General features: G+C 26.3%; 1 protein-coding gene across 5 annotated transcripts in view; it reads left to right on the top strand.

Annotated features, from left to right (window-relative positions):
• The window catches only part of LOC127285909 (uncharacterized), a 179,451-nt gene extending 167,461 nt beyond the window's left edge, over window positions 1-11,990 (top strand). For all 5 annotated transcript variants that reach the window (XM_051312121.1, XM_051312124.1, XM_051312120.1 and 2 more), the window contains 2 exons: window positions 665-767; window positions 8,837-11,990. In XM_051312121.1, the coding sequence (XP_051168078.1) occupies window positions 668-767; window positions 8,837-11,439 (2,703 nt within the window). In that variant the 5' untranslated portion in view covers window positions 665-667 and the 3' untranslated portion in view covers window positions 11,440-11,990. The remainder of the gene's footprint in view (window positions 1-664; window positions 768-8,836) is intronic.
• Window positions 11,991-15,276: the final 3,286 nt, after the last annotated feature.

Here is a 15,276-nt window from a genome sequence, read left to right as displayed (position 1 = left end):
AAATTGACGACAATTATAGACCTTCTGGATTCGTTGATAGTTTCTCCATTAAATTGCATTGATTACCTCTCATCTCGTATACTAGAAAAAAAACAATAAAAAAACAAAATTAGCGTTTATCATATATCTTCATTAACAAAATTAATTTCATATTTTCTCTCTTTTTATTGCGTTGAAAAATTGCGAATTTCATTTTTAATATGTGCGTCTAGAATTGTGAAAAATTAAATTAAAAAGTTTTTCCGACAAAAAGTGGTTAGCGACATTTACTAACAAAAATTTCATTTTATTTGGTATTTAAAGAGGTTTAGGGGTTGTTTAATAATAATCTAAAATCAGATTTTGAAAACTTATGTCGAGTAATGTTTTCCTTAAAAACTAATTCACCACACTAGATAGATAATTTTTTTTTCTTTTGCAAATTTGATAAATTATTTTTAAAAAAAACCTCGTTCGGCATATTTAATCTGACATTTAAAATTTTTTATAATAAAAAATAAAAAATTAAAAATTAATCAATATATTTAAAAAAAATACATATTTCACTCTATAGTAATTTATACCTATTAACTCGCCTATTAAGAATAAAAGATTATTTAATCGTAAATTGTTTTTATTTTTTGCGTAATACATTTTTAACTGGTTATTCAATTCTTTGTTACAGATTATGCTTAGGAGATTGTTTGATCCGTCGAGATCGTTGCTTTTAGCAACAATACTCTGTGTCATTCGTCGCTCTGTTGCATCTCCCTTTGAGAATAAAACTGGTGAGTTCAAAAAAAAAAAAAATCTTCAAAGGAATGACGCATATTTTAAAAACACCTCACCCCCCTTTTATTTTCTGACAAAACGTAACACAGATATGAAAGAATTTTTTTTTTCAATTTAACTGAAAAATTTTACTCTTCACTAAATTCCACTGTCCAGTACATTTCAAAATGGATTCAAACATTGAAATAGTACTTTTCTCATATACATACAAAAATTTTTTGAATGTTTAAATTTAAATATAAAAAGTTAATTCACACACAAATTTTTATCATAGATAAAAAAAAACATAATCATAATTATTAAATTAAATTTTTATAATCATTATTTAAATATCAACAAACAGTAAATCTCAACTCTGAATAATATTATCTAGTTTAGATCTAGATATAAGATAATACTGATAAGATATTTTATCTAATAATCTAGATAATATTATTTAAGTAGGATAATAGTATCTAGATAAGATAATTTTATCCAATAATAATTTTTTTAAAAATAAGATAATCTAAATATTATTATCCAGATTAAAGGACGTACATATACAAAAGTCTCTGGAAATGGAATTTAATAAAAATAGTAAAATACAAAATTAACAAATAACTATAGTTGGAAAATTAAAGAAATATTTGAGAAAAATTTTAATGTTGCAATTATAGTCAATTTTTTATTGTTGTTAATTATACTTTTTAAATTGTAATGAAATTTTTGTAACAAGAATTGAAAAAAAAAATTTAATTTTCTCGCGCTTCGCAAAATGAAAACTCTGTTGGTGAGTTTTACTTTGAACCGTATTCTGCAATACTATATATCGATTGCAATAAAATAGATAAAGTTTCGAAAAAGGAAGCTCTTGCCAGTATAAAACTGATTCTCACTTTACTTCAATAATAATAAAAGTTTTTTTACGTCATGGCCCTGCAATTTCTAATTTATCGTCAATCGGTGAAATTATGGTACAAAATTTGCAATTTTATTTTCTTCTATGTTTAATAAAAATATTACGAGGTGGAAAAAAACCACTCTCCTTATAATACTTGGTAATATAAATGTAATAATGTAATATAATTTTTTTTAAACATTTTTTCATAACCTGAAATCATATTCTGCTATAAAAAAATTAAAAAACAATTTTTGACTATTTTACATTATTTTTTTTATTTTTGGCAAAAGTTGAAATTTTTCAAAATCATTAAAATTAATATCAGAATTATAAAAAGAAAAAAGAAAAAATTGTCAATGAAAAATAGAATAATTTCATAGTATTTCGTTTCGTATCCTTCTGAAGATAGCACACAGAAAAAACTTGGACAAACTTCATGTTACTCAAAATGATCCTTCTTGGAATTTCAGATTTCTAGGTTGGCATCACTTCCCAAGAAGCACGTAATATAACCTCAATATCAAGGTAATATTACATGTAAGATTCGTAATATAACGTTGTAATATTACAGTAATCTTACAGTGATCTTACACCGAAAAAAAAATCCTCTTGTTTCAAGAGGATTCCTCTTATTTCAATGCATATTTTCCTCTAGTATATGCTGCAAAAGGATGTCCTCTAGGTTTAAGAGGATTGTCCTCTATGTAAAATTATTTCTCTTAATTTAAGAGGATACTCTTATTTTAAGAGGAAAATATCATCTTAAAAAGAATTCTGAAATAATAAAAATGCAATCATCTAATTTGTATGTCATAGATATAATCTATAAAATTAAAAGGAATAAAATTTGTTATTCCATGATTTACATCTATTTGAGTATAAATAAATTGAAATTGATTTTAATTTTTTGGAATAAATCAACTAAATCTATTTTTAATAATATTTTTATGCAAAAAACAAATAATTCATTAAATTTGAAAATTTATTTTAAATAAATTTTCAAATAAAATGAAACTAAATAAAAATCGTAATAAAATAAATTTTTAAATAGCATAACCTCAAAATTATTTAAATTTTCTTAAAAATTACTTTAAAAAATTTCTTTTACCTTCAAAAATAGGCACGTATTGTGTAAGTTGCAACTCTATCAAGATATTTAAAAGTTTATTATCCATTTTGGTTTATTCACATTTTTTCACACAGAAACTAAAACTTTTTCACGCATGATATGCGATTTATGACGCGACGTAAATGATATGACGCAATCATATTTGCGCATGAGCGACTTTCAATGGGAAATCCTCTTAGAATTTAGAGGAATATTCTTAAACATAGAAGATTATTCTAAATTCTAAGAGCATTATTTTTATTCTAAAAAGATTATTCTGAATATAAGAGGAATGCTCTAGAATAGTCCTTTTGTTTCGATCCTCTTGAAATTAGAGGAAAATATTCTCATTTAAAGAGTAATACTCTTGTTTTAAGAATAAAATTCAAGAGGATTCTGTAAGAGGAATTTTCCTCTGAATACAAGAATATTTTTTTTTCGGTGTAAAATGTCCGCCTCAAGGTAATATTACCGGTAATGTTACTGTAATATTACGCGCTAATATTAAGGTAATATTACAGTAATATTGCAGTAATATTATACCGTAATATTAAGGTAATATTACAAGAGAATATTACAGTAATATTATGGGAACTTTTCTTTACGAAAAAAATCTACCCATCCAGGGAATCGAACCCCGAACTCAAAGCACACGAGTCCAGAGTTTTACCAACAAGCCAAATTGACTTATAATATATTTACGTTTTTTATGCTTTATGAATAACCCAAATCAGTCTGTAATATTACTGTAATATTACCGTTAATATTACTGTAATATTACCGTTAATATTACAGTAATATTCCCGGTAATATTACCTTGAGGCGGACATTTTAAGATCACTGTAAGATTACTGTAATATTACAGCGTTATATTACGAATCTCACGTGTAATATTACCTTGATATTGAGGATATATTACGTGCTTCTTGGGTTGCAGAGTAATATTTTATTTATTTATTATTTATTAACTGGATATTATAAATATTACAATTATTTTTTCTAATATTTCAACAATACTAGAAAGATTATTTTTAACAGGTACGAATAGTACGAATTTCAATCAAATATAAAAATAAGTTTATCATGTTATTTACGTCTGGTAATTATTATATTTTTTCGCCATTGACATGAAAAAGTGTCTTTTTTGTGCCTGTTTTGGGCAGATAAAGTAGCACTTTTTAAGGCAGTTTGGGCCAACTGCCTAAAAAAGACTTTTTTAGGCAGCAAACTGCCGTATAAAGTCTTTTTTAGGCAGTAAACTGCCCTATAAAGTCTTTTTTAGGCAGTTGTTAATTTTTGCATAATTTTTTTTTTTGCTTTTATTTTATTTATCAATTTTTATTATTTTTTTTCTTTAAAATTGTTTCACTTTTTCATAACAATGGCGAAAAAAATAGCGTATGTGGCTCGCACGTAGTAATTTTTAGGTTCGGATGATTTCAATACTCGCTGTCTGTGCGACTTCGGTTCGACTCGGCTCGCTTTCGGCTCGACTCGACTCGCCTTCGGCTCGTCTTCATCTCACCTACAGCTCGCCTTCGTCTCACCTACGTCGCACTAACGACAGCTCGTACTGAAAATTACATCCTCACCTAAAAAGTACTACTTTACGTGCTTGCCACATAATATACTATTCATGTATTTGTGCAAAATTATTTATTATTTCAGAACGGCAAACTTGCCGTGCAAGGTTGGCAATATTGCACTGCAAGGTTGCTGCAAGCTTACGTGCTATCTTGGAATATTTTTCCCTTTTTCTGATTCTCAAAATGAATCTTGCCTGATAGTGTTTTATTTTGATAGTTTAGAATTCAAAATGAGAAAACCAGTTTCACTTTTGATGCGTATCAATTTAAGTAGGTACGAAATTCATACTCACTTTGAATTCAGGTTTTTTCTGTGAGTGAAAGATTTAACTGAAATTTTTTTTATGATACCATTCAATGAAACCACAAATTACCCAAGTTTGAGCACAAAAAACTTTTTTTCATCTTTTATCACTTACTTGAAATCCCTCAAATAATATCAACCGGCTACGTTAATTTCAACTTGTTAAATCTTTGGCGATTTATTTATCATCGGCGGACAACTCGTTGCTGTGGACAATAATAATTTATCACCGCATATAGGTAGGCGAGTCGTCGGCACTACCTCTGGAGAAGTCGTAGGATTTGTCAGCATTATCTTTTGTGCGTATCTCAATTCTCTTTGACTGTCAGAAATAACATAAAACACACACACGCATTCATATATGTATATTAAAGTTAAAATTGTCTATATATACGAAAAATAGTGAGGAGAAAAAAATATCAACAACGGAAGTGCGCACGATACTATTGTTTCCATTTGGTCAGTCTCGTTAAAATACACATATCGATATATATACACACATATCAAATAAAATGCATATATAAAAAAAGCTCCGAACAAAAATTTCAATGGGTATTTGCCCTTTTCTGTAATACTCATTCGATTTCTTTTCCGTTTTTTTTTTTCAATATTTTATTTGCGATGCTTCTATATATTTTATCGATATGACATAGTCAAAAAAGTTTAACAATTTCTGGTAGTCTGAAATAATAAAACTAATTTATTGCTCATTCTTGTATTTTTTAAAAATATATAAAATCGAGCATCATATAGAATGAAATATACAAATCTGTATAAACATATATAAATTTTTGCTGAAAAATTATTAAAGCTTACTTTTTATTTAGTTATTGATTTAAGCAAAGGGACTGGTGAAATTTCAACATATATCAAAATTAATGTTGTTTAGAGATGTCAATTTTTTTCCCTGACATTATTTAGGATCAAAAAGTATTAAATATTGTTAAAATTTAAAAAAAAAAAATATTTTTGACCATTTTAGAAATTTTATTTTTTAAAAAAAATTAAAAATTTTCAAAATCTATACGATTTTATTGTTCAGAATCACGAAAAATAGGTGTAAAAAATTTGGTAAAGGATAAAAAATTTTTAAAATAAAATTCATGTCTTTCTTTAATTGAAAAAAGATTCAACTTTACAAATTCACTGGAATTTAAAAAAAAAATTGTATTCTTAAAAACTTATACTATTATTTTTGATAAAAAATGACATTTTTCAAAAATTTTGTGGTATTTTTTGGTGGAAAATTTTTAAAAATTAATAATAAAAAAATTACAAAAAGAAAACTGTGCGCGAAGCTGTTTAAAATTCGATTACAATATATTATATACATTATGACATTATTCCACAAAAGAGACTGTTATTATTTTTGTCGATTCCTTAAAAAGCGATTATAATTTGACTATGTGAAAAGAAAGTAAATAAGAAATTCTCCAATTGATGCGAATTATATATAAAAATAAAGTATGACCTCTTGTAATTTGCCTTCCTCTCATTTGGTCATAATGGGTGGTCCCATATATGCTCTCTGGGCAATATTTCGCAGTAAAGTGCGTGAACTTTTTCTCTCACTTTGCACAGGGCATGTACCCATATACTTATAATGTAAAAACGATTTGATTCCACTGTTAAATCATGTTCCATATATTTTCAGAAAAAAAAAATGATTTCACTATACATAACGAAATCTTTTTTTCTAGTCTTATTATTGTTTTGTTTTAATTTAATTTTTATTTTATTATTAATACTTTCTCCTGCAATGAAATTTATATAAATCTCTATAAAAAAAGAAATTGCAATATAGTAGCACATGGGAAAATATATTTATAGTCTCATTTAAATGGGATATTGGATTTCAATTTTCTTTTTTCCCCTAAACATGAAAAAAAGGAGATGTGGTGAGAGGGTTTTTAACAAGTGTAAAAACACACGTGTGTAAATTATGTTCACACTCTGTGGCAGGTCAGTAGGTCAGATTCTACAACAAGACTTTAAGACTGTATATGCCGAGCATAAATTCACCACATGCGTTTACACATATTTCAAGATAAGAGGATTACACTATGGGCGAATTAAATCCAGGAGAGGACCTTTTAGAACGGATTACATTAATCATACATTTTATTATTTTAAAAGTTTCTTTCCAATTTCAAGGTTAAATATTTCTTTTCACTACTGTCTTCTTTATCATCTTCTCTTCTCGTTGTTCTTAATTTTTTTTCTTCTTTTTCACACGGAAAAAATGTTAATGACTAAACTTGAAATAAATTTTATTTCAGAGAAATAGAAATACATCTAAAATCAGAAATGCTGCAATAAGTTTGTGCTTAATTTTGTGAAATTTTATATATCAAAAGACGCTATATGCTCACATCTCTAATTTGTAAATGTCTTTTTTTGTTCATCTATGATTTTCTTCTTTTTATGACTTCATTCCAAAAAAAATTAATATCAAAACGTTTTTTAAACAAAAATAAATACTATATAATAAAAATAGAAATGTATAAGAAATTTAAGAAATATTAAAAATCAAAATTCTACTGTTATTGCGGTTTTTTCTTTGAGAACTCGTTTTCTCTATATGCTATGAGTACCTATATATATTTACATATCACAAAAAAATGCATCGCGTTGACATTAATTCCAACAAAATGTTAGTTCAGAGCTTAAAATGTAAACTAGAGATAAAAAGAATGCACTTTTTTTAAAAAGAAAAAAGAAATGCGAGACTCGTTACCCAGGCGAGATGATGGCACTGCACAGTGAATGAAAGAAAAGATCCATTCCATGAACCAGCTTTGGGTCTCGAAAGCAGCAAGCACTTAACCTTAATGATTCTTTGCATAGTTATAGACAAATAGAGCAATTTTTTTTTAAATACCGGAAGATACATTTGCAATGAGTATTTTTCCTCTCCTTTTCTTTTATTATTATATTCCTATCTTTTCACTATACTTTTTTTCAACTGTATTTAAATATACTTTACGTTATTTACTGAAACAAATTTAAAATAAATACCAAAATTTATATATTAAATTTTTTTTTTATATTCAATAGGTATTAAATAATGTATTTTCAATAGACACAGTAGTTTTGTATAAAAATACAAAACATGTACTTGTATAAAAAATTTTCTTGATTGCTTGAGAAATTTGTGTATAGAATGCCTAAGATGAGTTATCATTTGAAATGAATCGTTTCTATTATAAATTTTCTCTTCTGTCAGGTAGTGGAAAGCTTTCCTCGTGTGCAAAATTTTTCATGGTCCTATATAGTAGTATCATCGAGTCTATTTAGTACCCTCAAAAGAGATATGAATTATAATCTAAAGAATGTGACGTTGTACATACATATATATTTAATGTGCAAGATTTTACAAAAGGAATGTTAATAATGGCTCTTAAGAGCACGTGACGTTTTCTCTAACCATTATTATATTGAGGTAAGAGACGCGTGGTTTCTACTTTATATATATACGCGCATATAGAAACCTTTATAGATAATAATAATTATTACATTGTTCATTGTATATCATATCCTAAAGATAAGCGCGTTTCAAAAATGTTACATCAATAATATTATATATATAGAGAGATTTAATAACTTTTTCACATTTACCCCAAGTTCTTTGCGATAAAAAAAAATATCTTGATAATAGTTTACATACACTAACACGGAGAATTTTCTAAGATAAACAAATTTTGAGATATAATTTAAAATATCGAATTGAGAAAGTTAGTTTGAACTTTTCCTTTTTAAAAAAAAGATCTTTTAAAAACAAAAATTTGTTCAGTGGAATAGACATAGAGTATTTGAAAGGAATGTCAGATAGGAGAAATATCCCGTGGGAGTAACAGTGACATCGAAGCGGCAGAAGTAGAGTGAGGTAGCATAAATAGTAAACTCACGTGTCAGACATGGAACTACTTGAAAAGAGTAGCTTGTTCCGTAATATATATATAGCTAGCGTTTCTCATTTTATTTCCAATCTTCTTTTTATAACAATGCACTACTTTTGATTACCTAGCTCACAAATTTTGTTTTACACTGTACGAAATTTCGCACGTACAAAATTTTATTTCTTCTTTTTACAAGTCTTAAAAATAAAATTCATTAAGATAGATAAATTTATATTAATTTTAATTTAATTTATCTTAAATTTAACATTTAATCATCTTTGATTTCAGGACCAAATGACAGTAGATCAAGAATTTTTTCACCAAGAATGGATTATGACGAATGGACACCATTGGGTCGAGGTGATCCTCTAAAAAATGATCCAACCTTCGATTATGTACCACCAGTTCTAGATCGTGTTCAATATTGGTTGGATTCACACACCACTGAACCATCGGCAAAACGCGATATTCTCATTTTGGGTGTAACTGCCAAAAAAACAAGTCCCAAACTTCCGGAACACTTTTTGAAATTTATCGACGCTCCGAAATTCAATCGAAACAAAGAGTCAATCTATCGAAATGACTTCACAGGTAGCACTGGCGCTGAACCACCAAAACTTATGCGCAACAATAATTTCCGAAATCCACCCATGGATTTTCGAAATCAAAACAAAATACAATCCATACCGGCCAGTTATTATCCAAGTCCATTTTACAATCAAAAATCAAAACCCTATACTGTCATGATGCCACCGCCGTTAAATCAAAAAATTCTAAACGAAGCACAAAATCCTTATGGAAATCATCTTAAAGACAAAATTATATTTGCTGAACAATTTAGTACACAAACTGAAGAAGGTCCTACATTACAAGACTACAATCATCCTCCAAAAACCTTCTCTCAAGGACAACCATTCAGATCAACATTTCCTCATGTTTCACCAGTTCCCCTTAAACCCAAACAACCAATGATAATTCCTCAAATTGAAAATATTTTCACCTCATCACAAATTCCCAATCGATTTGAGGCAACAACACCTTCGATATCTTTTGAAAAATCAAATCTCGTTTATCAATCAACTCAAACATTGTCCGGCGGATGGATTGGATCGAGTAGACCCACATCTTCAATTCCACCAGTGGAGGTGAATCAAATCACCTGGAAGACGCCCGATCGTTACGAAATCGATCATCATGGATCGGCATCCGTCAATCACGAAGTCGTTATTGGACAAAATGCCAACATAATCGTTGATGGTGACAACATTGACAATGAGGAAGTGGTTATTGGTCAAAAGGAGACAACTTCATCAAAAATTAGTACCCAAGAGGATTTTCTACCAACTCGTCCATCTAATATTGAATCCACAAAATCGGATACTGAATTTGTCAAACATTCCGAAATTACATCCACAAAGCAAATTGACAAACTTCCCTCGACTAACGAATCGACTAAATTCTCCAAAACCCATATTGTAGTTGCCAATTCGCCGTCCTCTGTTGATGTTGAAAATCGTAAGGTCTCTGTTGTTATGCCCACAAACTATAACAACAGAAAGCAAACTCCGAATTCCACAGAAGCCACCACTGTTGCGTTAAATCACCATAAACAACTCTCCACTAAACAAAATTCTCTACCTCCTAATCAGAATTCTCAAATTTCTACATTTGGACAAAATTCAAAGCCCTTTGTTTTTCAAACAATGTTTACTAATTCTCTGGGTCCAATTACAGGTTCAAGTACCAATTCCATGGGTCAGACAAATTTTGTCTTACAGAAGACAAAAGTACAAGATAAAAAAAGTCAGGACAACGATTATCGAGAAACATCAATGATTGTAAGTTCTCCAGAATCGATAAACATGGATTTTATTTCACAACCAAGTATGGAGAGACCGGCACAAGTATCAAAACCACAACCCTTTAGAAACAGTATTAGTTCACCGATGATGCCACTCTTCATCGACACCCAAACAGTTCATCCTCCAAATCTCCCACCATCAAAAAGAATGCCCCCAACTCGACACACACCATTCAAAAATTCTTTCGGAGAATCCATAAATCATCAACAACCACGACCCATAATAATGATGCATCGTTTCAGACCATCACAACCACAACCACCAAAAATTCCAATGATGCCCGAACACATCAAACATCAGGATCAAAATCAAAAACATCCGAATTTTATGAATCAAGATTTTGTCAAACAATATCACAAGAATCAAGATTTTCATCATCAAAATCAATTTATCAGTCCCCTTGCAATTTCAACTCCAACACTACAGATGACTCCTAATAAAGATTTAACAACAATGCCGTCGCCAATTTTCACGCCAACAACACATGGACCCTTTGATGATGATAATTTTAGAAATCAATCGCCGCTAATACAATTGTTAAACAATGAAGAGATACAAAATATGGAAATTGGATCATCTACTGTGAATGATCAAACGGTGTCTTCATTGCAAACCACAACTGTTCCAAGTCTAACTACTGATCCACTATTTTCACATTATAAACAACCGGCAAAACCAATTCGTGGTCCAATGTATCTCATCATTCAAGGTCACTCCAAAGTGAAAACATACAAGCCAACAGTGAATAAATATGGATTTCCTGTTGCAAATGAGATTTTTGATACTACCACCAAACGAATACAAACGAAATATGAGAAATTGATTAATAATAACAATAAAGCAACAATTCGTGATATTGGTGGAATGAAGAAGAAAATTGATGAGCGATCAGAAATTCGTGGTGGTACGAAAAATTTATTAAGTTTCATTGAAAATGGACTTAGTGCTTTTACGGTATTTCCACCGCCAGCAACTGAGGAAGAACGACAGGCTAATTCCGTGACAACTATAGAAATTAATGGTAATTAGAAATATTAGTTATTTTACGAAAAAAAAAATTGTTATGATTCATAAATAATAGAATGATTTAATTTTTAAATCTTGAATCTCCGAAGAGATTCTGATATTGCCAAAAAAAAAACAACTGAGAGTGTACATGACACGTAGGTAATTTAGATTTGACTACGCGTTTACATCGAAATACTTACCGACACTATTTTTCATGTCGGTAATATAGAAATCTAAATTTTTTTTTGACAAATCGAGAAAAAATGAGTTGAGGCATTTTGTTCCAACAATAAGTAATTGAATTCTACAAAAATACTCAAAATATTATTTATAATTTTCGAGATTTCATGTAGAAAAAAATGGAAATTAACAGTTACTGATCAAATTTTTTAAACATTTCCAATCAAAGTCAAAATATCACTTATAATTTTCGAGATTTCATGTAAAAAACGAGTAACAGGTTGTCAAATCTAATAAAAAAAATCATCTAAAATAACATTACAATAAAAAAAGTAATATTTCAATTTTGTCTTAATATTTTTTGATTTTAATAAAAATACGAATCGAGTACTCGATAAAATTTCATACTACTTGTAAAATTAATTTAAAAAAATATATATTTTAAATTGGAATAAAAAACAATTTTCCATACTATTAATTAATTATTATTGTCAATTTTAAAAAAAGGACAAATAACCAAATATTAGTTTTTCAAAATTTATTTATAAAATTAAAAAAATTTCGTAACAGTAAAAAAATTTTATATTTTTTTTTTTGCTATAATGTATTACTATATTTAATAAGATAATTAAATCTCAAAATATCTGCCAAGTCTTAGAATAGGAGTAATTTGTTCTTCATTTCTTTTTATATCGATACATTGTAAAATAATGTAAATTACTTTTTTCTATACAATTTTTGTTAATTATTTTTAATATGTTTATATACGTTTATATTTATTATTCTTATCAATATCATGTTAAATATTGTAGAATTTTGTTAATTTCTTTCATTTTAACTGTTTTTGTAATTATTATATCTAATATTAATGACATTATTTTTTTTTATAAAATGTTACATTTATTACTTATTTTTTTATTTCGTTTTTTTTTAATTTTACAATTAAAAAAATAACAATTTTTTCTCAGTGCTATATATAGATATAAATTCAAGTGTGCCAGTAAAAATATAGAGCGCGAATGTCACAGGCAAAAAAAAATTCACCGAAAGAAATAAGATTAAATTTTTTTCTGAAATTATTTAATAATTTTATCAAACTTAAATAATTTTTTTTTGTGAATTTAACGAAAATTTTATATAAATTTCATGTATAAGAAATATTTTCTATTTCTAAAATTAAAAAAAAAAAATTATCTATTTGTATTAGTACGAATGAATTTTGTGAAAGTATGATTTGACTTGATTTTTGTTTAATATTAATAATAATATGATTATTATGAATTAGAATATATGAACTCTCAGTATAAACAATACTGTCCGGACTAGCGTAGCACTTATAATTAATTTTAAGCATATCATTTCTATGTGATTTTTTCAGTGTGCCAAGAATTTATTTTTTTTAGAATATACCAAAAATTCATTTTTACTAATAGAGAATCATTAAAAATCCATTTATTTATTTATTAATTCATTTATTTATTTAAAGAAAAATTATGATTTTTAAATGCGTCATTAATTATATTTAACATTTAAATTTATAAATAATTTATTTCAATATTAAAATAACGCATTATACATAAAAAAATTTTTAATTACAAATTTATTAAAAACTTGATTTTCTATTAGTTTAAAATGATTTAAATTGGAAATCAAATTTTACACTTTTTTTTGTATAAATCATGTAAACACATTTATGTAGGTATAAATAGTTTAGTTCAATATAAGTGTAATATTTTTAAACAAGTTCCGAGGAGTTAAACACCAAAGAATTTAGGATTCATATTTACTTTTATAAAATAAAAAAATTAATTTTTGTTTAATTTTCTCAATATTAGACTATTTTTTATTTTTAAATTTTTATTTTTATATTTTAAACATTTTCTCTGAAAAACATTTTTTTAATAAATATTTATTACGAAAATTCATTATTTATAATAATTTATGAAAATATAAAATTTTATAATTCAAAAAAAATTTTTTTTTACTTTATTGTTGAATTTATTTTCAAATCTACTTAAAAGTGGATATATAGCAAAAATAACCCCTCGGAATTCCGTTATTGTTTCATTATGTATCTATTAAAATTAATAAAAAATAAAATTAATTAAATAATATTATTTTATTTTTGATTAATTTTAAAAATATTTTACTTTTTGTTATATTTGTAAATTATCGTTTAAATGATTATTTTTGTTAATAGATGAGACGATTAACACTAGTCGTAATGTACCAGTTACCAAACATATTGTGTATTCCACTAACCACAATACGTATTACATATGGGCGATTCCACGTGAAATTTATCTATAACCTCTCACATTTTTAGAAAAAAAATTTTTTTTTGTTTTTTAAAAAAAAATAGTATATTTTTTTTATAAATGCCTTAATTTTTGAGTTATGAATTTTTAAAAATCTGTGTAAAAAAATTGAGAAATTTTTGCCAAGAGAAAAAAATTTTTTTGTTTTTCTTTGACTTTCGAAATATGTTAACAAAGAAATTTTGAATTTTTATATAAAAAATGTATTTATTTATTAATTAATAAACTCAAGGTACATTCTTTTTCGTACATATAAGAACTTATAAAAGTAATAAACGTATATAAATAATAATTGAAGTTAAGAAAAATACATAAAAACAAAAGGAAAAAAAAAATTTTTTTAAACATATTTAAACAAAAAGGAATCACTCTAAAGCTTTTTGCAAAAAATCTTCTTAATATTTCCAGTTATGTAAAAATAATAAAAAATTGGGTCCAACGTTAAAAAAAATTATTTTGTTTATAAAAAATATAACAATTTTTTATAAACAAATTTATTTCAAAATTTTTGTTTTCATGTCACTGAAAATTGATCTACTTTTAAAAAATCTTAAAAACGCTATATTTTTAAAAATTCGTAATTCGAAAATTTGGGGACTAATAAAAAGATAAAAAAAATTACAAACACTATTTTTTGTCTATAAAGAACGGAAAAAAATATATGTATCCGAATTTACAAGGTCATAGGTAAATTTCACGTGGAATCGTCCATTTACATTCCTAAGTAAATGTATTTCTATATATTTGCAATATTTGTATATTAGAACTTAAAAAGAAAAATCATCTTTAGCCCCTATAGACTGGGTTTATATATTACAATGAAATTATAGACTATATATATATATATATATACTTTTTATTATAATATCAAGATTAATCATAAGTAGCAAAACTAAATATAAATTTATATTATAAAATGTGTATTATTTTATACTTTATAAAAAAAATCGCATTTGTTAATTTTCCATATATATAAAAAAAAATTATTATTTATAAAAAATTTTTATTGTCTTTTTTATGTAAAATGTACGCGCATAGTAAATTTTATTTCTGATACTTTGTTTTCTTCTTTTGAAGAAAAGTTAAGTGTCTAAAGAATATAATAAAATTTTAAACCGATCGAATGAGTGAGATGACAACTTATGTATACATATAGTAATTATATATTAAATCATTGTAATTTTATAAATTATTATTGTTTCGATGTTTTCTACAATTTTTTATGTGTAATATATTTTTTGTACCTGATGGTCACATTCTTTTTGATTTTTCTATATATTTATATTAGTGAAGCAAATATAAATATCATGTATGACAAATTGTCTATTTTATTAATCCTGTACACCTTATAATATGTTCT

Source organism: Leptopilina boulardi, unplaced genomic scaffold, assembly GCF_019393585.1.
Source record: "Leptopilina boulardi isolate dan_hultmark-lab unplaced genomic scaffold, ZJU_Lbou_2.1 LbouV2_342, whole genome shotgun sequence".
Lineage (NCBI taxonomy): Eukaryota > Metazoa > Arthropoda > Insecta > Hymenoptera > Figitidae > Leptopilina > Leptopilina boulardi.
Note: the sequence above shows the minus strand (reverse complement) of the source record. Positions and strands in the feature narration are given on the sequence as shown.